The 20,946-nt window shown below is 40.8% G+C and overlaps 2 protein-coding genes and 1 pseudogene across 2 annotated transcripts in view; all 3 read right to left on the minus strand.

Moving 5' to 3' along the window:
* The window catches only part of LOC138051042 (von Willebrand factor A domain-containing protein 7-like), a 15,088-nt gene extending 7,656 nt beyond the window's left edge, over positions 1 to 7,432 (minus strand). Inside the window, exons 1-6 of the mRNA XM_068897220.1 lie at positions 6,571 to 7,432; positions 4,436 to 4,593; positions 2,884 to 2,988; positions 1,607 to 2,218; positions 846 to 1,070; positions 1 to 121 (exon numbers count right to left, since the gene is read on the minus strand). The exon at positions 1 to 121 is cut by the window's left edge and continues 460 nt beyond it. Coding sequence (XP_068753321.1) covers positions 1 to 121; positions 846 to 1,070; positions 1,607 to 2,218; positions 2,884 to 2,988; positions 4,436 to 4,593; positions 6,571 to 7,400 — 2,051 coding nt within the window. The 5' untranslated portion in view covers positions 7,401 to 7,432. The remainder of the gene's footprint in view (positions 122 to 845; positions 1,071 to 1,606; positions 2,219 to 2,883; positions 2,989 to 4,435; positions 4,594 to 6,570) is intronic.
* Positions 7,433 to 13,169: 5,737 nt separating this feature from the next.
* On the minus strand, positions 13,170 to 15,076 carry LOC138052208 (BTB/POZ domain-containing protein 6-like). Its single transcript, XM_068898589.1, has one exon. It carries the CDS (start codon positions 15,000 to 15,002, stop codon positions 13,668 to 13,670), a length of 1,335 nt encoding a protein of 444 aa, XP_068754690.1. The 5' UTR covers positions 15,003 to 15,076; the 3' UTR covers positions 13,170 to 13,667.
* Positions 15,077 to 17,217: 2,141 nt separating this feature from the next.
* Positions 17,218 to 20,397, minus strand: LOC138052197 (BTB/POZ domain-containing protein 2-like; annotated as a pseudogene).
* Between the last annotated feature and the right edge of the window lie 549 nt (positions 20,398 to 20,946).

Consider the following 20,946-nt stretch of genomic DNA (forward strand, 5'->3'; position numbering starts at 1 on the left):
CCTCGTCCTTCGGTGATGCTGAATGTTTCGAGGTCTGTTCCGTTTATGCCTAGGAGTGTTAAACTGATCACTTGTTCAATACCTTTACCAACGAAATCCATCGTAAGCAGCAATGTCTGACCTAATACAACCAAATAAAAACATTAGGACGATTTAGATGATTACGAATCAAAAGTACATATGTTACTTTCGTGTAATTTAAAGAAGCAACTGTTACGCTCCTTTAAATCTTTATACGCATTGCGAACCTACAATTGGGCACGGAAAAAAAAAAGGTTAAAGACATCATCAATTTTTATCCTTACCATAACCTCCTAAGAGGCCAGCAAATGCGCTCTCTCCTTTTCAGGCCATGGCAGTCATGTCTCAAAATTGTTTTGAAGGAGTGGGGAGGGGAAATTGCAATATAAGATATTTATTTCATCTTTAAGTAGAAACTAGTCGTACACAAGTCCTTATAATCTTGTTAAATTGCTACACCCTGTTAAGAGGCTATTGAACATGGTGTTAATATGTAAAATGCACATCGATCTATGATAGAACTGAGAAGCGTCGACACCTCAAAAGAGAGTCGATACAATTGCCTGATTAGAGGCTAACCTCCGCGTTCACCCGTCCAATGGTCTAACATTCCTGCGTCATTGTCATATGACGGGGCGAGAGGGCATGATGTCCAAAAACAAAAAACCCAAATAGCTGTCAAAATTACTTTCTGATCCGAAATGTCTGTTAAAGCATACGAAACGTCAAGTTCAAGGTTTTTATTTTCCTTTCTGATTGATTAATACTCTGAAAACTCTTGATACGTATTTGCCTTGAAAGAAAAAGTGCATTGTTTGTCTTACCTCTTAGAGGATTTCCAACAACTCGCCTTGTGGCTCCCCGTTCCAAGTCCTCTACGTCCAACAGTTGGTAAGTAAAGTCGAGGGGACTGGACCCCGATGCTTGCAGGGTATAGGGACCATTGCACGAAACTAAGATCTTTAGTGAGCCGCTAATTAAGTTAGTTACTTCGTATATGAGAAGTTTATTTGATGAAGACAGGACTTTTTTCAGGAAAGTGGGTTTTCCTGAAAAAAAAAAAAGAAGAAGAAGCAAAACACAAAACCAATATACCCGGCATTGTGGCTGCTGTCGAGAGCTATTTGCATTGGTAGAGCCTATTGCAATTGGGGTGGAGTGGGGTGGGAAGGGGGAACTTGTTCTCTTCCGCTCGGCATTTTTTGTTTGTTGAAAAGGCTTGGATGTTTTATCATTTTAGGACTCAGCACTTCCTTTATTCGAGTAATACAAATAACCGCCTTGAAGTTATTGTTGCTTGTTTGCTTAAGGGCTGCCGTTTTTCGAGCAACGGAAAAGGAGTTGGACTCGAGTCCTAAGCGGAGATAAAAACGCGTGAAGATGTGAGCAAACCTGTCACTGATTGCACGCAATCGTAATTGCAAAGACAACTTTTTTGAGCCGCTTTCTTCAGATACCTCATCCGACGTCAGGGTCTCATTTTCATTTCAAAATAACCTAGCTAGTCCTTGTATGTCTTCGAGTCCTTCCCTGTTTTCAATTTAATAGCCAGTGTTTTGGCTTTTTGATTGGAAACTAAAAATACCTTTTTCACTCTTCAATTCCATGTTTGGCGAGCTAGCAGCTGACAATACGAGAACCAGTCTTTCCAACGTGCTATCAATATCTATGAAATACGTCTTTCCACTAAAGTGCTGACCCCTCCTCTCCTCCACGTTTAATAACTCGACTTCTTTAAGATCAAAGGACGAGTTAGTCGGACTTCCGGGATCAATCAGCTTGACAACATCAGCCACACTTTCTTTGCTGGTTAAAAGAACTTGCCCCCCTGTCTGGGTCGCGAGATCCTGGTACAAAGCTTGACCTTGCAAACTTCTTCTTGTTCGCTGATTGCCTTCGAGAACCGCTGTCTGATGAGCATGACGCTTCTTACGTCTTGCACACTTACCAGTTAACCGGAAAAGGAGCTTGACTTTCTTTTCCTTCGCCAGGGACGAGACTTCGTTTTTACGGTGTTCGTCTTTGGAGTCGGCATCGGAAAAGAAGACGATGACAGACTCAGGAAGGCATCGGAGCAAGGCCTGGTAAAGACCAGCCATTCCTAGCTCAGGGCAGTCTCCACCTCCATTTGCTGCTAAGTTGTTAACTGCGTCAATTACTTCTTGAGCATCATTCGTCACTGTTACTGGACCCACCTCTGTAACGTACCCAAGGAAAGTTATTAAAAGAATACACTATACCTTGCTCTTAGGCCCAGTCATTTTAAGCCGGCGGTGGCAGCTATGACCAGCCATGGACAACTGTTTCGCCCTGATCAGCAATGCATAACCCAGTGGACTGGAGGCACTTCGAAGGCTGTGCATAATTTAACTGTGTTTTTCCTTTGCTTTGATAATTACAGTGAATGAAACAATGGCAGTGCAGTCTGTAAATTAATGTGGGGGCTAGTTTGTATGGGTAATCAAATGGTGACGAGTGAAACGATTATGGAATAATTTCACGCACGTTTTGTCTAAAATAATTTGATTAGCTATTAATATCATTGGTGACAAATTGAGTTCATAAGATGCCATTTTGGCATCTTACGAAAAAGTTGCCATGGCAACATTGTAATTTCACATGTGAATGATAAATTAACACCGAAATTTAGCGCCAAAATTAAGGAGTGATTTGTCATCCATGTTATTACTTGGGAAACTGTGGTGTTACATTGCTGGAACGTGAGACAGGAAAACGAATCAAACGAGTTGTGAGCTGACTATTTGGAGGGTTATCTCCTCGACAGAATGAACGACATTTTCCTGTAAATTAATGTGGCAACATAAAGCTTTTGTGATGCAAGAGAAAAGAAAAACCACTCACCTGGATCGCTAAACGGCACGAGAATGTAGGTAAAGGAGATTCCCTTCTCTTTTAACGTGTCTTTTACGAAATTGATGGATATTCTCTTCACTTCATTGATTTCATCTAATACAGTTCAGAAACAAACAAGAAAAGACAAAAATGCACTAAAAACTCTATAGTAAATACGAAAATACGGAAAAGCTAAAAATAAGGCAGTTGCATTCCATACAGTTTATTTTGTTCCCTTCCTTTTCTTGTCAAGTTCATTAGTCGTTTTATTTCAGGCATGACTGTTTCCATTGCAATTTCTCATCAAAAATAGGCGACGCCGAAAGGGGTCACCAAGAAGTATATTCAGAACCCCACCGTACACCCGAGAGAACAATGGAAATGCCGCGGGATAACATTAACAACAGAATTTTCTTAAAAAAAGAAGAAGCATCATTTACGGTGGGTATATGGGCAGCGCACTCGTGTTATTCCTTGGGATAACGGGATCTTCCACGAACAAGAAAATTATGATGTTGGAAAACGTGTATATACCCTCATCTCAACCAGCTTCTCAAAAGATAGGATTTGGGATAAATGTGTGATAGCATAGACTTCGAGCGGGTCCTATGGACTGGTGTGGAAGGGGAGAGAAAAGGGGTTTGCTTCAAGTCTAATATAACATGTCTTATATGTTGTTGGAAGAAGAGTTTCCTTTTGGAGTCATTTGACAACTTTAATAGATCAGTTATAGAGCATCCGAGCTGGTAATCGGAAGGTTGTAGGACTGGTTCGAGTCCTGCGAATTTTTTTTCGCAGAAGTATCCCGAGTCGCCCCTCGACATTAAGATACATTTCTTGTCCTTAACTATGGTTGATTAAATAGTAGTCAGTAAGCGTTAACACTAAAAATGGAAACATGAACACTCGCGTATAGAAAAAAAAAGGAAAAGATCAACCACACATAATAAGATGCACCTGGAGCCAATGACTAGGAGCCTCCCAATGCATTATATCCTTGAGTCAACCTTTGCGCGTATCTTTCTATTTTTAGAACTAATCCTTCAGCAGGGGACTCACATTTACAACAATTTACATCAATTTGCACAATTTGCATACATTGTTTTTTCTATTTTTGTTTTTATTCCACAATAACTTTATTCTGATTGGCCATTCTAAACAGTGTGTACAGAGCCGAAGAACTCGTGGCGTTCTAAAAATAGAAAGATACCAGCAAAGGTTGACTCATAGGGCTTGTATGGGAGAGGCAAGTCCTATTCATGCGCTCCTGGATGCACTAAGGAGTGTTTTTTTGTAAACATGTGATCTTTTCTTTGAAATCGCGGCAACGTCTGGTCCGAATTACTTAAACAAACCTGTATAGGAGGTTTTCAGGTGACGTCATCGCCGCCATGTTGGTGAACGAAAACAAAAGATCTCTCATTAGCTTCGTTTGTTCGTCACCCGGACGTCGTACATTTCTCTATTGTTATTGGTGTCTCTAGAGGTTGGTTGAAAACGTCCTATTCATTGCGATTGAAAGTTAGACTTTCTTAGACTAGATTGAGGGACTAAAACTCACCACTCATGCTTCCTGATACATCTATGACAAGCGCCAAGCTTCTCGCTGAGTTCATGTTTAAGAATTTAGCAAAAATAACATCTCCGACTGCTTCTCGAATGCCAGTCACGAACAAACTTGAGGCCTCGATTGCGAGATCAGCAGCGATGTTATGAAGGCTACAGAGAAAAGAGGAACAGTGATTTTTAATATGGTCTCGCAGAGAAGAAGAGAAGGGGAGAAGGGGAAGCTTCCAGCTTTCAGCGGAAGCTTCCCTTTCTTCCATTTAGATACAATCACATGTTATTACCATAAAAAACAGCTATACACCGAGATTTATCCATTGACCTTATCCCAATCAGCGGGAGAAAACAGTTTTTTTTAAAAACCAAATTTTGCAGTGAAGCAAACAATAGACCAAATCGCCTAACTCGATGTTGTACTCAATTCAAATCCTTTGGGAATAAAACGTTTTGTTCCAGGTATTTCCACATCATTTAAATGTGAATGCTATAATTTGATGCAAATAAAATGCACAAAGAATCATAACCCCGGGAGATTTGAATTGGGTACAACATTTGGTCTATTCTTTATTTTCCCGCAAAACATGGTTTTAAATAACACTGACGCTGATGGGGACAAACTTGATACTAGATTCTTAATTACTCTTGGGTAATGGACTCTTATTTATACCTTATGCCTGGTCAACAGGTAAAACGACTATCTAGGCCGGTATGCTTTGATAAGAAAAGAATTACAAGTCCTTGATATACTCACCCACCCACTCCGCACAAAGGAAAAAAACTTAAGCCATCACGCATCACGTACATGTAAACGAGGCTCAACTGCAGTAACCAGAAATCCATTGAATGAATTAGCGTATACTGTATCAAGCATTCTTTTTCGTCAATTAGATGTCTTAGATCGCACATCAACTTTTTCAGTAAATTTATTCGAGTGAGGCGTAACTTATAATTCATGACCAAAGCTACAGTTGAGTTTGGGTAGGCGATCGGTTGCGCTGCTTGCGGAAGAACGTATTGAAAAGTAGCTTTAACAGTAAGTGTACTGGCCTGCACCATTTTATGCTTAACTAAATGCCCAAGGAATTCTAGCATTTTTAGTAATTGCTTTGAAATAAGACGAAAATTTACGACCATTCCAGTATACAATTACACGTTTTCGATAACGGTAGGAGACTGGAAAAGAGAGCTGTTTGAACTAGAAGGACCATGCGACCAGAAAATGGTCTTACGGCTACCAATTTGAAATGTCTGTCCGTCTAGTTTCACAAATCATGTCAAAGAAACTTGACCTATCACGGAAATCTACAGGGTAAATCACGCGTCACGCGTTTGTGAAATAATAGATTACGCATCACGCTGCTATGTCCAATCACGAATCCCGCACCTAAGGGATCACGCTAAAAATTTCGGGGCTATCACACTCGTGGCCACCCTCTGGGAACAGTAGGAACAGCGACCAGCTGTGAGCATTATTCCTTTTGAGAAAGGTCAGATTTTTAGCTATGTTTCCAGCCGACGGACAAGCAGCCAGTTTTCCCTTTCAAGAGTCGGTATGCGTCGAGTCATCCTGTTTGTCATTTTGTCTAAGAAGGAAAATGATGTACAGGGCCAAAGTCTGTATTTCGTCCCATTGACACGTCTTCCTTGGTTGATCGAGTATTCTGATTTGTACACTATTTGGCCTTTTACACCAGAAAGTCTGAAATATCAAACGGGTGGATTTTTTCTGTGTTCAGTGAAGAAAACACATGACAGAGTCTATTATAAATGTCGTTTAGCAAGGTTCTAAGGGAGTTTGTCGCTAATATTGCCGCGATCTGATTGTTTTCTTCCGGTTTCCAAGTTTTGAGGCAGTTTGATTAAGCCAACGTAGATCCGCCTCAGCGAAACGGTTTTGTTTTTGTCACGTTTGGGTTATATTGAAATTCTGATGTTTTGTAATTCAAAACACGTTCGAGAAATGGTCGTTACCTTTTAACTATAGGCCTAACCTTTCCCTCTTTATCTCACACCCGAGTAACGTCAGTTGATATTTTTCATCTTCGCGTGCATTACATATTAGTTAAAAGTTCGGAAAGGTGTGCGATAAAATTTAAAAGCTGACAATCCTTTGTTTCTTCCTTTTCTTACTTTGCATGTGGTGACTCGATATAAGATGCAGAATCTTTGTTGATTCCGCCTACAGCTGGTTCCAACCGACTTTCATCCAATTTTCCTCCATGACTACATTTTCCAACATTCTTTGGCTTTTCAATATCCTGCCCTGAGCGATAGCCACTTGTTAGTTTGAAGGTATCCAAGTTGTTCTTGCACAAGCCCAATTCCAAACTGCAGCTCTTGCACGTCGCCTCCATTGGCCCGGCGATGAACTTCGACGGGATTTCACTTCCGGGTTGAACTAAAACGTCGTAAACCTCCCTGTGACCGAGTTCTATCCAGTTGGAATGACTGTAAAAATCTTGTAATGTGTGTAGAGCAATGCCGGCAAGGTTCCGAGCGTGCTGCAGTTTTTCACCATTCAGGAGAGATGTTATAAGCTCTTGGCGCAACTTGATGATGCGTTCAGAGCCCTCTTTGAATTGTTCAGCATCGAAATGCGCAGAAGCTGACTTGTTCAATGGAAAAGAATCCACCTCCACATTGGCGCTCTGAATTTCGTTTAAGGCAGCAAGGAACTTCATCTGGGGCGAAATGGTCTCAATCATGGCCTGCAAAGCTTTTGGAGGATCAGACATTTGGATTTGTCCAAGAGAACCCACCATTTGTTCGTCCTTCAAATATTGTGGATTGGCCAGTAAAAACTGCAATAGCGGTTTAAAAAATCCTTGCTTTGTTATTACCGCATGATCAAGCGATGATGAATTTTCCACAGTTAAGTAACTACGAGGGAGAAAGGCCTTGACAGTGATAATGAATTGGACCACTAACACTAAAAGTAGAGGATAATTCAGAGTTGCCATGATTTTCTTTGAAAGATCTTGCCCGACACGCAGACGAAGAGTTTTTGTCGAAAATCCAGTGAGTCAATCACATTTATTTATCAGAAGCTAGGGATGGGTGTAGCCTCACTTTCAAGATCTTTCATATGCTTGCTTCAGCTAATCCAACAAGCAGAACGGATACTCTTCCGGGATAGCTAAAGGAGTTTTCGCTCTACTCGACAACGAAAAACTTAGCGTAGCAGGAACTTTTTAAGTAGTTGAGATCCGTTGTCGCTTAATTGTCTCGCATTTCTGTTAAATATCACCGAGCCGTAAGTAAAAGCAACAAGCCACAAAGGAAAGCTATATGTATGACAGAAAAAGACCAGGACGCATACGATTAGCCCCAATTAATGACTCAATGAGATAACGTAGGGTGTAAGAAGGGTTGGTATTGGAGCAAGCGATATCCCTGCAATAAGAAATATAAGGAGAACTATGAAGAAGTCGTGGATACATTGCTTACAAAATGGGAGTTCTGTTGCGATCAGTTGTTTTCTGATCTTGTTAGGAAATAATGACTGAATTCGTGTTTGATTTTTATTTTAAAAGAATGCGTTATCATTGACAGGATACACCAGGTCATTTTCAAATATCTGAAGGGTCTTCAACCATGTAAACAGCTACGAATACCTTAGTTTGCGATAAGTAAAAACAAGAATTCTTTCCAAAACGTTCAACCTTTCACGAAATCTGGAACGGATCATGCTGTATTTAGTTGATGCAAAAGAGCCAGGTGAAAATAATTGCCAACCGGCGATTTCGGCTCCTTTAAACTTTCTATGAGGTTGTTAAAAGCTTATGAAGTAACAGAGGATAACCATTTAACTAGGAAAGAATAAATTGACCTCTTTAGCTAGTCTAGTCTTACAGCCTTTAGCTAATCTAGTGATAGTCGTAGATTGGAGAGAGCACAAGAAAGAGGCATAAGTGCTGTATACGAAGACAAACACTTCACCTATGAACGTTTGCTGTAGAAAGTTACCTTAACGCTACTAAATAGACGTTTACAAGATATATGCATTTTGGTGTAAAAAGTCAAACACAACCTAAGTTCTTTGAACATCTGTAACGTCTTTCAGGAACATAACTCTTCCTATAATTTAAGACAGTCCGACTCAGTTTCAATTTCCAGGTATAACAACGTAACTTATGGCAAACATTCCTTGCGCCATTTAGGACCCAAATTGTGGAACAAACTGACAACTGCAGACAGATCAGTCACATCGTTAGCTAGTTTTAAAAATCGTGTATGTAAACATGACCTCAGCTTTTTGTTATATGATAGATACAGGAGCTTTGCTCTTCGTAATTCTTAATTGATTTCTTAATTCTTATTTTATAGTTTATGCATGTATGTATATATGACTTAATTTTTGAATTTAGTGGATAGTATTTTTTTGTAAATAATATTATCTGTAGTAAAGCTTCTTCTTCTTGTTTTTCTACTACTACTACTACTACTACTACTACTACTACTACTACTACTACTACTACTACTACTACTACTACTACTACTACTACTACTACTATTTTAAATAGGCTTGTATGTCAGTTAAACCTCTAGTAATGTACATTTTGAAGTATTTGTGAAACTAATTGTAAGAACATTTTAAGAACGCTTTTTGAGTGATTTCTTACTAAGCACCCCTTAAATAAGAACATGATCAGCCTGAAACCTGAATGCGAATGTTTACTGTATTGAATATAACCAACCGAATGATGAAATAATAATATAACAAAACAAAGAGCAGTATTAACTATGGGAGTAATAGCCAAAACGCGGGGCCGGGACCGGGGTCGGGGTGTCCTTTTTTTACAATTTTTTTTTTTTTTCAATTTTTTGTCGTTGTTCTCCTGTAGTGTTACTTTCGAATATTTGGCATCTTTCCTTCATTTATGGTGGAAATTATTCAAACAATTAAGGAACACCCGGAAGCTCTTATCTTGTTTTTCGAAATTAAGTCTCATTTTCTTGTTTTCGCAAAATTGTTGTCAATGTTGTTGTGTTATCATAAGATTGGATTCGATCCCTTGACGTCCTAAGAGAATTGCTAGCAAGTTCCTGTGCGAGTCTGAGTTTACTGCAAACCGTTTGTAGCAAAGTCAGGCGACAACATTGAAAACAAGGCAAACAAACAAGCAAATTAGAACGTTGCGTGACTGTGTGAGGACCATCTTGGAACTGTTATTCTGTTGTTGTTTTTTTTCCGAAGTGAACATTACAATGCAATTTAAACATGTTTTTAAGTGTGGAGCTCATCGAGTCTTCAGTGTTAGCGTATATTCCATAAACTCCAATTACGGAAATTCTCTTCAATTTCGAAAAACAAACTCCGAGTTTTACGAATTTTCGGAAAGACGAACTCAGATGCTCGCAAAAACCAACTTCGATTTTAAAACATAGAAAAACGAAGTCCCGTAGGTTCCTTATTTTTAAAAAATGTTTTTTCCACCATAAATGAAGGACAGATGCCGGTTATTCTCAAATTAACAGTACCGGAGAATTGAACAACAAAAATTGAAACAAAAAAATTTCGAAAAGGAAAGACACCCCGACCCCGGCCCCGGCCCCGGCCCCGGCCCCGCACTTTGGCAACTACCCTTCCACTGAGCAATGGCTCGGTAACACATGCTGATTGCGACGAGTATCAATCCCGTCGAAACGAAGAAAAGTCCAAGATTTATTTCAACGTATTGCGTTGCTGCATTACTTCGGAAAGTGAAACGTCGGAAAATCGATATTGATCGATGCCATATCGATTTCAATTCAAATGAGTGAGTGACAATTAGCAATCTTGAAAAAATCGATATTCAAGGTCGTTGACTTATAGATTAGTTTACATCTGATTGAGTGACAAATTTGCATATTCTGACCTCTAGCTAGCGATAGTCCTTTATTCTCTATTTTCGAATTTCCCATAATACACTTTGTTTGCACCCCAAATTTTGCATAAACCATTGTTTTCAAATGCTCTTGGGAATAAGCAGTGTCCCCAAGAGCATTTGAAAACAATAGTTTATGCAAAATTTGCGGGGCAAACAAAGTGTATTATGGGGAATTCGAAAATAGAGAATACGCATCGGTATCCACGACCAAAAAGTCGGAGTAACGCAATATGCATATTCAGAATATTGAATTTAGAGGGGTATAATTTATAAGCCATACAATTTGTCAGCAGATTCAACAATATTTGACAGTATTGCTAGAATTCTCTGATATTCGTCGGTTAATACAAAATTGCTGCCATCAATTGAGGTACACAAACTCATGACAAAGACCTAAGTGCAACAATTTAACGAATTTAAATAGGAGCTAGTGGTGACGTCGATTTGAACGTTGCTTTTCTTCTTGTTATCTAGACACCAGGGGCCCGGTTGCTGGAAGACTTGTTAGCGCTAACCTTTGGATAAGAGGTATAAAATCTTCTAGGTTTCCATGGTATTTAAGGCTGGTTAGCGCTGACCATGCTTTGAGCAACCCAGGCCAGAGCACTTTGCCCTTGATTTGCTGACGACGCACCCACTGAGATTCTTCGCCACGCGATCCTTGACCACAGTGACTGAGTTAAGATCTGAGATGCGTTTCTTGTAAGCACATGAGAAATGAAATGATGGTACAACCAACTGGGATCTCGGAAAAAATCCGAGCCCCAGATGGGATTCGAACCCACGACCCTCCGTGATCTAGTCGGATGCTCTAACCACTGAGCTACTGGAGACTCTATGGCGAGCAAGGGTGAAATGTGGGTATTGACTCGAGATGCATCACGCAGCTACAGAGTCAAATGACTGACAGCATGGCTCATAACTGCATCGCGCAGTCACCTTTCAAAGCATATCTGAGATGCGGCCAACCAACCACCCAAGTGAGCGAATGTGAGAATGATGTAAACACATGAGAAATGAAATGATGGTATAACCAACTGGGATCTCGGAAAAAATCCGAGCCCCAGATGGGATTCGAACCCACGACCCTCCGTGATCTAGTCGGATGCTCTAACCACTGAGCTACTGGAGACTCTATGGCGAGCAAGGGTGAAATGTGGGTATTGACTCGAGCTGCATCACGCAGCTACAGAGTCAAATGACTGACAGCATGGCTCATAACTGCATCGCGCAGTCACCTTTAAAGCATATCTGAGATGCGGCCAACCAACCACCTAAGTGAGCGAATGTGAGAATGATGTAAACACATGAGAAATGAAATGATGGTATAACCAACTGGGATCTCGGAAAAAATCCGAGCCCCAGATGGGATTCGACCCTCCGTGATCTAGTCGGATTTCATTTCTCATGTGTTTACATCATTCTCACATTCGCTCACTTGGGTGGTTGGTTGGCCGCATCTCAGATATGCTTTGAAAGGTGACTGCGCGATGCAGTTATGAGCCATGCTGTCAGTCATTTGACTCTGTAGCTGCGTGATGCATCTCGAGTCAATACCCACATTTCACCCTTGCTCGCCATAGAGTCTCCAGTAGCTCAGTGGTTAGAGCATCCGACTAGATCACGGAGGGTCGTGGGTTCGAATCCCATCTGGGGCTCGGATTTTTTCCGAGACCCCAGTTGGTTATACCATCATTTCATTTCTCATGTGTTTACATCATTCTCACATTCGCTCACTTGGGTGGTTGGTTGGCCGCATCTCAGATATGCTTTGAAAGGTGACTGCGCGATGCAGTTATGAGCCATGCTGTCAGTCATTTGACTCTGTAGCTGCGTGATGCATCTCGAGTCAATACCCACATTTCACCCTTGCTCGCCATAGAGTCTCCAGTAGCTCAGTGGTTAGAGCATCCGACTAGATCACGGAGGGTCGTGGGTTCGAATCCCATCTGGGGCTCGGATTTTTTCCGAGATCCCAGTTGGTTATACCATCATTTCATTTCTCATGTGTTTACATCATTCTCACATTCGTTTCTTGTAAGCTTTGAAAATTTCCGTCGAGGTTTTTTTGGGTGTAAGTGAGCTCTTTGTATGTTAAAAACAAATGAAAGACTTGTCCGGGGCGCGTCTCTTGGACCCGTTAGTGCAATTTCTATATAAAACTGTGAGCTGCTTATTTTAAGAGCTGGCCTCGGTTGTTCAAAAGGTGTATAACGCTATCCACCCGATAAATCAATATCCAGCGAATAAACAATAGCAAAATCAATTGAATTATCCAGTGGATAGCACTATCCACCCTTCGGACAACCGGGGCCTGGGCTTTTTCATATGTTTCATGATCAAGGACTTGAAAATAGCAGGATAACTGTGACAATGTTAACCCATAAGGGTCGCTAATCTATCGTCAGGCAAACTTGAAAAAGAAAACATTTCGACACCCTAGTCTTGGTAGTAAATAGAGGATGTTACATGGCCGAGCGGAGATAGGAAATTTCTCTTCCAGTGTTGAAACATATAGAATAATCCAAGAATATTTTCAGGATAAAATGGCAGAAAATAAGTATATGAATTCAGCCTAGGCCAGAAAAACAAGATTATTATTTTTAAAAAGTGTACATGAATTAGTAGAAACTGAATGTTCCGCAGCATTACTACCTTTTAGATACACTATAGTACTAACGAACTACAATTGCCACTGGGATCACACCTGAACGGTATAATAAGAAAATATTACAAAGGAAAAGAAAATAGGTTCAAAAAATCGATTTCTGGTAAAAGTTTAAGAACACTACAACTGATTTACTTTGTTTACGACATTGAATGTCGGAAAAAGTCTTTTTAAAAAATGACAGGGTCTTCTGATTTAAACGCTTTCTTATTTATTTAATGTAAGGTCAGCTCTGGTATAATGTCAATGCTCGCCTCAAGCTAGCCCCGTGGATAAATGGCTGTCTCAGATCCCTAAATTTTTAAAGCCAGCTTAGCGTCCCTGAAACCTGTGTGAAAGGGAATTGATTTGACTTCGATTGAGTGTCTGTTTTTCATGACCTCAGAATGACTGTTCCTTTGTCATAATCGATTAAGCACATTTCATGTACTTTTCTTCCAGTTAAAGGAAATTCTCAATTTTTTTTGGAACGTTTTGCAGGAACGCATTCACATGGAACAAAAATGTCCATTACAAGTCTAAATCTAGGGCGAAGAAACCCTTTGTTGATAAATTGTGACCGTTGTCTGAAGATTTAGTTAGCTTATTTTTAGCCAATGCATAGGTATTTTTTCTTACAAGTGCATAGTTTGAAAAGGCTGTTTTATGATTAACAAATCTAGCCGTCTAAGCAATCTTGTTCATAAAACTTACAAAGAAATCTGGAATTGAGGAAATTGACCACGGGAAGGACCGGTTCCATTTGAGGGCCCCTCACAACTTTTGAAGGTAAACACCACGCCAGACACCTCTTCCATACAGCGTCCGTTGTATCCTTTGCCAGACGGTGGTCCAGAGATTTTTGCCTCGATTAGATAATCGGTGTTTTTCTTTACATCAAGAGGCGTATCAAAAAGAATTTCGAACCCAAAGTAAAGAGCACCGTTGCATTGCATAGACTGCGACTTAAAAATTCCCGTTTTTGCTTTAACGATGGCTCGACTGACAAGATCCTCGATCACCAATTCAACGCTATAGTTGTTGTTCACACTGCCAAACAAACGCAGTCCATGCAACTTTATGTTTTTGTTCACGGTGAAAATAAGAAGATCCTTTGCCCCCCTGTAAAGCCAACACTGACTTTTATCGAACAGGATAAATCTATCGCAAGTGCAAAGCGAAAGGGGTAACCTTGACCGTTTTCTCTCTGGAAATCCTACTGGGACGTCCACTAATGCTGAATTGAAGAACTTTACGAGGTTAATCACTTCGTCTGGGGTAAGAATCTTTGCATCTAGCACATCGGTTGCAAATTCTTGTTGGTTCATCAAGGGAAAGCGGATTTTTTTAACTAGTGCTTCTCCAAGAATCCCTCTTTTTGCTTCTCCATTTGCTTCTAAGCCTTGCTTTTCGCACTGCTTTGTTGCCCACAGGTCAACAGCTTTAAAGAGGTCGATCTCTTTCATGGTAAGAGTGTCTCTTGAGACAATTGCTTCAAGGAAGGAGCGTTGAATTGTCCCAAATCCATCTGACGTCACCATTGCTTCGGACTGTGTGTCGACAACTTCCCAGCATCTATCTACCAATACCTTTTCCTCGTACTTTTCAGCCATTGGAAGAATGTTCAAAACATTTGACGCATCTAAATGATTTTGCAGATACTTGCTGCATTCATCAACCAGGGAAGGCACCATGTATTTCTTCGCCAAATAAAACACCTCCATAACATTACTTTCGCTTAAATTCACTTCATCGCTGTACATGAAACGAAACAACTCCAACAGACTGTTGAATTCGCAGTCAGGCAATTCAATGGAGCCACTAGTTTCCGCTAGCTCACCGTAAAACATGGCTTCAAACACAGGACTACTAATCGACAGCACAAACTTGTGAGCTGGAACAACTTGTTTACTTTCAAATTTCCCATCGCTGTCAGATTTACGAACCACAAACTTCACATCACTGAAAAGATCGTTGTTCAGCATAAACATGGTTCTTTCTCGGATTGTGGGCCTCTTTGGTTGCCAGTTTTCTCGGGCAGACATCTTCGTGTTGACACGCAATTTAGAAGATTCACGATAATTCGCTTCCTCGGTTGTCAGTCAGTCAAGCAGATGCTCAGCAGCGTGACGGCAATACATAAATTTCAACTTATGAAACATACGTCACACAACGGTTCCCTTTGTTGTGATGCATGGATGCTTCATACTTCCTGATTGAATAACCCATTAATTGTTCTGTGATCGCTCCGCTGTGAATTTCCATGTGCTTACTCCATCAACGCAGAAAAGAGCCAGGAATGAGCATCACGCAGATTAAAATAACTACTGGCCGATGAAACACGTAAAATACATTTACCAAGTTCCGGAGACTAAAGCCAGATTCAATCTTCGCACGACCGCCGTGTCGAAGTAGTCAGGAGTTAATTTGACGTTGGCACGGACGGAAGTAGTGCGACGTTTGAAACCACTGAGTGCGGCAACTTAAATTTAGTTCGATACGACAGTCTGTCGTGCTACACGGCACTGGCTCGGCATGGCTACTGCCGTGCCGAACTCAATTCATAAATTAATATTTAAGAGGCTGTCTCAACAAAAAACCACCCAATCAGTTTTGCATCAAAATAATTTTGCCTGAAACTCTGTCAACTGAAACACTTTACTAAGGTTGGAATAAAAACAGATTTGGTTTGATTAGAAATTATATTCTGGCTGCACTAGGAGCCATTCAAATGTTTCCCCGGTCCTCACCACAGATGCCCCAAGCTCAGTGTGAGCATGCTTAACTGATTGGAGTGTAATGTGAAGTGCTAGTTTTGTACTACATATAAACCATGTGAGCGTTAGCCCTACTAATGGAAATGGGCCCACACAAGGACAGAGAAAAGTCCGACCAGGGTGGGAATTGAACCCACAACCTTCGGGCTAGATCACCGCTGCTCAGTCTACCGACTGAGCTACAAGGTCAGACGAGAGCAGGCCGTGGGAGTGAAGATGTTAAAGTCACGGCAATGAGCATGTACAAGTACAAGGAAGGATTACGTTTTTGGAAACGTTGACCGTGAAGCACTTATATTTGAAAGACTAAACTGATTGGAGTGTGATGTGAAGTGTTAGTTTTGTACCCCATATGAACCTTGATGTGAGCGTTAGCCCTACTGATGGAAATGTGAGCATGGCGGACACAAATATAAGGTTTTGTATGAGAATCCCGATAAAAGGCTTCAGAAGATAAGTATTTGAAAAACATCTCAATTAAAAAGCATAATCTTATTGCAATCCGACGCGATTTGAGCCATTTCTCAATTTCGTGGTTGGCAACGTACTTAACGGTTCAGTTTAATAATTAAACCCGTAGCACGCCAAGGGCTATGGGTCAATAGCCGAGTAGTTTTGTTGGTCTAGACTTTTTACACCGAATTTGGTCTCAGTAAAGAGCGAATAACCCTTTTATTGGCTTTATTGCTGGATCATGTTCAACGGAAAACTTTTCAAATTCACAGTTCCACCTTCTATCTCTATTATCGGCGTTGTATTTTTCAGTTTCATTAAGTTATTCCGCCTTTTTTATTATTGAAGTGGTGGAGATACCTGGGTATACACAGCGTTGTTCACGTTGATGATAGTCTTGCATGACCTCGAGCGAACCGAGTCAGCGACTAAAGAAAACTCTGACGTCATCAGGTCAGATTTCGCCCCTCGCAGGCTTCTTAGTCAACGAGGATCACTACACAAGTCACAAATGATTACACGGTTTGATATTGTTAAGGAAGGTGCCCAGGGGAGGGTGGAAAGATTTTATAAGGAATCAAGAATTGGACAGTTGGACAGACTATCCTTTGTGTCCTGAAGTCGCTTAAAGTACCTAAATTATCAGCAAGAGAGTTAGGCTAAGCTTTGGGTTAGCCCTGTCATAGGACATTTAACTCGCATCTCGACTAGACACTGTCAGACCTTGACAAATACAACAATTAGGCATATGCTTGCGAAGCCATATTCAGTTTGGCTTCACAAACATATGCCTACAATGTTGTGAATGAAAGCGCTTTAAAGCCGTCGCAGATACAAAATATCGTGGGTGTTTTAGCTTGACACGAGGTAATGTTCCTCGAAAACTGATTGGACATATTAGGTTTTCGAATAATGGTGTCTACCAAGACCAGAATGCTTCAAGCGACTTTTTTCTGTGGGACAAATTTTACAATTAGAGAGCAAAAACATCTGAATCATAACAGAGTAATAGAACGCTTTGACAAAGCATTCTGCTCTTAATGTTCAAATTTATTGCACGGCAACGAAGCTCAGTAATAGTTGGAACACTGATCAAGTTAATAAGTTGAAGCTCAATGAATTTTATTTATGCCTTTAACTTATCTCGCTTGAAGCTCAGTACATCTAGGCAGGTTTATTATCTTACAAGATAAGGAATTAGGGAATTCTTCATTGAACAAACCAAGATAGGAAATCCATTTAGTGGATAACTGTGCTTGTAATACAAGACGTGCACGGGCGGATCTGGGGGACGGTGCAGTGGATGCGCAACCTCCCCTGACATGACCTGCGGTTTTTCTATGACAACTGCCATTCTGCCAAAAAAGAAGTCACAAGTCAGCTACGCCATTCCTTAGTGGTGCACCCCCTCTTAAGAAAAAATCCTGGATCCGCCCCTGACGTGATTGGCAACATAAGTATAGGTTCTAGAAAAAGCAACTACCCAACTTGTGTACAAGCTATGAGTGAATTGGCGATAGCTGTGAACGCTTCGGCGAAATAAACGGATGATTTAAACTAATTGATTGTGATTTATGAAGGATATAATCACCTCCAATAGCAGCTAGAGAAAGAATTCAGAATAACTTTGAAGAAATTCAAATTTCTTGTGAAAGATTATTTTGTGCAGACATGAATTGAATGTCAAAAAATCTACAGTACTTGGCCTGAAAAATGGCAAGGTCGTCTGATTTAGCACCTTAACTTCAACATCTTTGAACAATTTTTTTAAAAATTAATTGTCAGTACTTGCCTTATTTTACCCACCTAGCCCTCTCGTAGGCTTTTTAGGAGCAAGTTGTGGGTTTTAATATACAGGTCGAATAATGTGATGCATAATCATTCATGGTACTTTCTATACTCGTCACAATGTGTCACAAGTCTGAGAATTTCATGTATTACTTTTAGGGTAAGACTCGTGGAAATTGTGTACATTTTTACCTCTGATTGACAGTTTGAAAACGCTGTTTTATGACTGTCAGATGTAGCGGAACAAGCAATTTTAAAAAATCTTACAAAGAAAACATAAATCGGGGAAATTGACCATTGGAAGGACTTGTTCCGTTACCGTTCTGTGTACTTTTCTTAAATGTAAACTGCACGCCAGACACGTCAACCAAAGAAAGGCCGTTGAATCCCTGGCCAGAAGAGGGCCCAGAGATTAGTGCTTCGATTTTATAATCAGTGTTTTCCTTTACATCAAGTGGCGTGTCAAAAACAATTTCAAACCCAAAGTAAATACCAAATTTGCATTCCATTTGCTGTGACCTAAAGCTATCCGTCTTGGTTTTAACAGTGAAATGGGTGTAAAGATCCTTGATCTTTAATTTAACGTGATATTCGTTGTTCATACTGCCAAATAAACACATTCCATGCAACTTAATGTTGTTATTCACGCTAAAAATAAGCCAGTCTTTTGCCCCTGATCCGTAACCCCAACCCTCACTTACGTTACCAAATCTATCACAAGTGCGAAACACAGGGGATAAAGATGACCGCTTTGTCTCTGGAAATGCCACTGGGGTGGCCCCCAATGCTGAATTGAAGAACTTAACGAGGTTGACTACTTCGTCTTGAGTAAGGATGTTTGCGTCAAGGACAACGGTTGCAAATTCTTGTTCTTTCATCATGGGAAAGCGGATTTTTTTAACTACTGCTTACACAAGAATCCCTCTTTTTGCTTCACCATTCGCTTCTGAGCCTTGCATTTTGCATTGCTTTGTCGCACACAAGTGAACAGCTTTAAACAGGTCGATCTCTTTCATGGTAAGAGTGTCTCTTGAGATGATTTCCTCAAGGAAGGAGCGTTGAATTGTCGCAAATCCATCGGACGGCGCGACGTCTGTCGACTGTATTGCGATCACTTTCGAACATCGATCTGCCAAGTCTTTGTCGTCGTACTTTTCAGCCAATGGAAGGATGCTGAGGACATTTGATGGCTGTAAATTATTTTGCACATATTCGCTGCATTTATCGACCAGTGAAGGCACCATGTATTTCTTCGCCAAATAAAAGACCTCCATAACATTGCTTCCGCTTAAATTCACTTCATCGCTGTACATGAAACGAAACAACTCCAGCAGACTGTTGTATTCACAGTCAGGCAGTTCAATGCAGCCACTAGTTTCCGCTAGCTCACCGTAAAACATGGCTTCAAACACAGGACTACTAATCGACAACACAAACTTGTGAGCTGGAATAACTTGCTTACTTTCACTTTCGCCATCGCTGTCAGATTTACGGACCACAAACTTCACATCGCTGAAAAGATCGTTGTTTAGCATAAACATGGTTCGTTCTCGGATTGTGGGCCTCTTTGTTTGCCAGTTTTCTGGGGAAGACATCTTCGTCTTGATAGGGAATTTAGAAATAGTTTCGATATTTCGCTTCCTCTTTTGTGTCCGTCAAGCCGATACTTAGCAGCGTGAAGGGTGCACTAAACTTTCAGCTGAGACACACGTCACGCTAGTACTATGCCTCTTGTGATGCATGGATGCTTCCTGATGAACAGTCCATTCATTGTTATGTGATTGCTATGCTGTGAACGTGAAGAGATTATTAAGTCCATAATTAAACCCAGACAAGAGTAAGAAATGAGCATCTCGCTGATTAAAATAACTAATAAACAACAGAAATAACGGACGTCAAAATACTGATAGAAAGCGCTTTACAGACTGTTAGGTTTCACAAGTTGTCAATGCTTTAGCAACACCGCCATGTTGGAATCAGTAAACTTATTTACATCCCTATATTATTCGAAGTTACGGAAAATTTTCGGAAAAGAAATAAGGCAATTTAAGTGAGATGCTACGCGCGGGTGAGCAGTGAGGCAGTGCGTGGAGGTCTCCTATTGCGTATTGCGTATAAAGGTATGGACAATATAAATTGATTAATCGATTCTGCCAATCTGAGAGAGCTTGGCTGTGAAAGCTGCCAGCTGGTAATACCATTGACGCAATGCTGGTGGTCAGAGGCTGTTCCACTCTGCATCGCTTTGCTAAGCTACTGAGGAATACCGTGTTGGAAGACCTTTATACAGCAATGATCAGAAGCAGGTTGCTGACCAGCGGTTTTTGTTAAAACAATGGTTTGATGGGGGTGCTCAGTCTCGCGGGCTCAGAAAACCTCGTTGTGGTCATTGTTATTTAAGGTTTTTCTACCGTGTAATGATATTAATGCATACGGGGGGGGGGGGGGGGGGGGAAGGAATGGACTCCCATATACAAAGGACGGGGGTGCTCGTCGGAATTTTGAAAAGAACTCTGAGAGGTACCAAGATCCTGTCTTGTGGGCGTGGCATAATTTTTCTTCACACCGGCCTAAGACAAAATTAGACAAAATTAAGAATTGTTAATTATCAAATGTCTCCTGTCATGATTTTTCGGCTCAATACCCTAAAGAGTACCGTTAAAGCTCCCGCTGTGGACCTTTTGAGGCTGAACACCCTAAAAGGTACTAAAACCGCTTTTTTTACTCCTAAAAGGTACGACGAGCACCCCCGTCCATTTATATGTAAGTGCTCCCCCCCCCCCCCTCCCCACCGCCTTGCCCCATCAACCTCCACCCGACTATTCGAAAGGTAATAAAAAAGAGTTTTATAAGCGTTTTATACCTCACTTGGACAGGCTTCGATTAAAAAACATTTCAAGTAATTTTGTTTTGCATGAGGAACTTGATTGAGTTCGCATTCCTTTTACCTTCACTTGGTGAAAGAAGTCTC

This window comes from Montipora capricornis, chromosome 6 (genome assembly GCF_036669925.1).
Source record: "Montipora capricornis isolate CH-2021 chromosome 6, ASM3666992v2, whole genome shotgun sequence".
Classification (NCBI taxonomy): Eukaryota; Metazoa; Cnidaria; class Anthozoa; order Scleractinia; family Acroporidae; genus Montipora; species Montipora capricornis.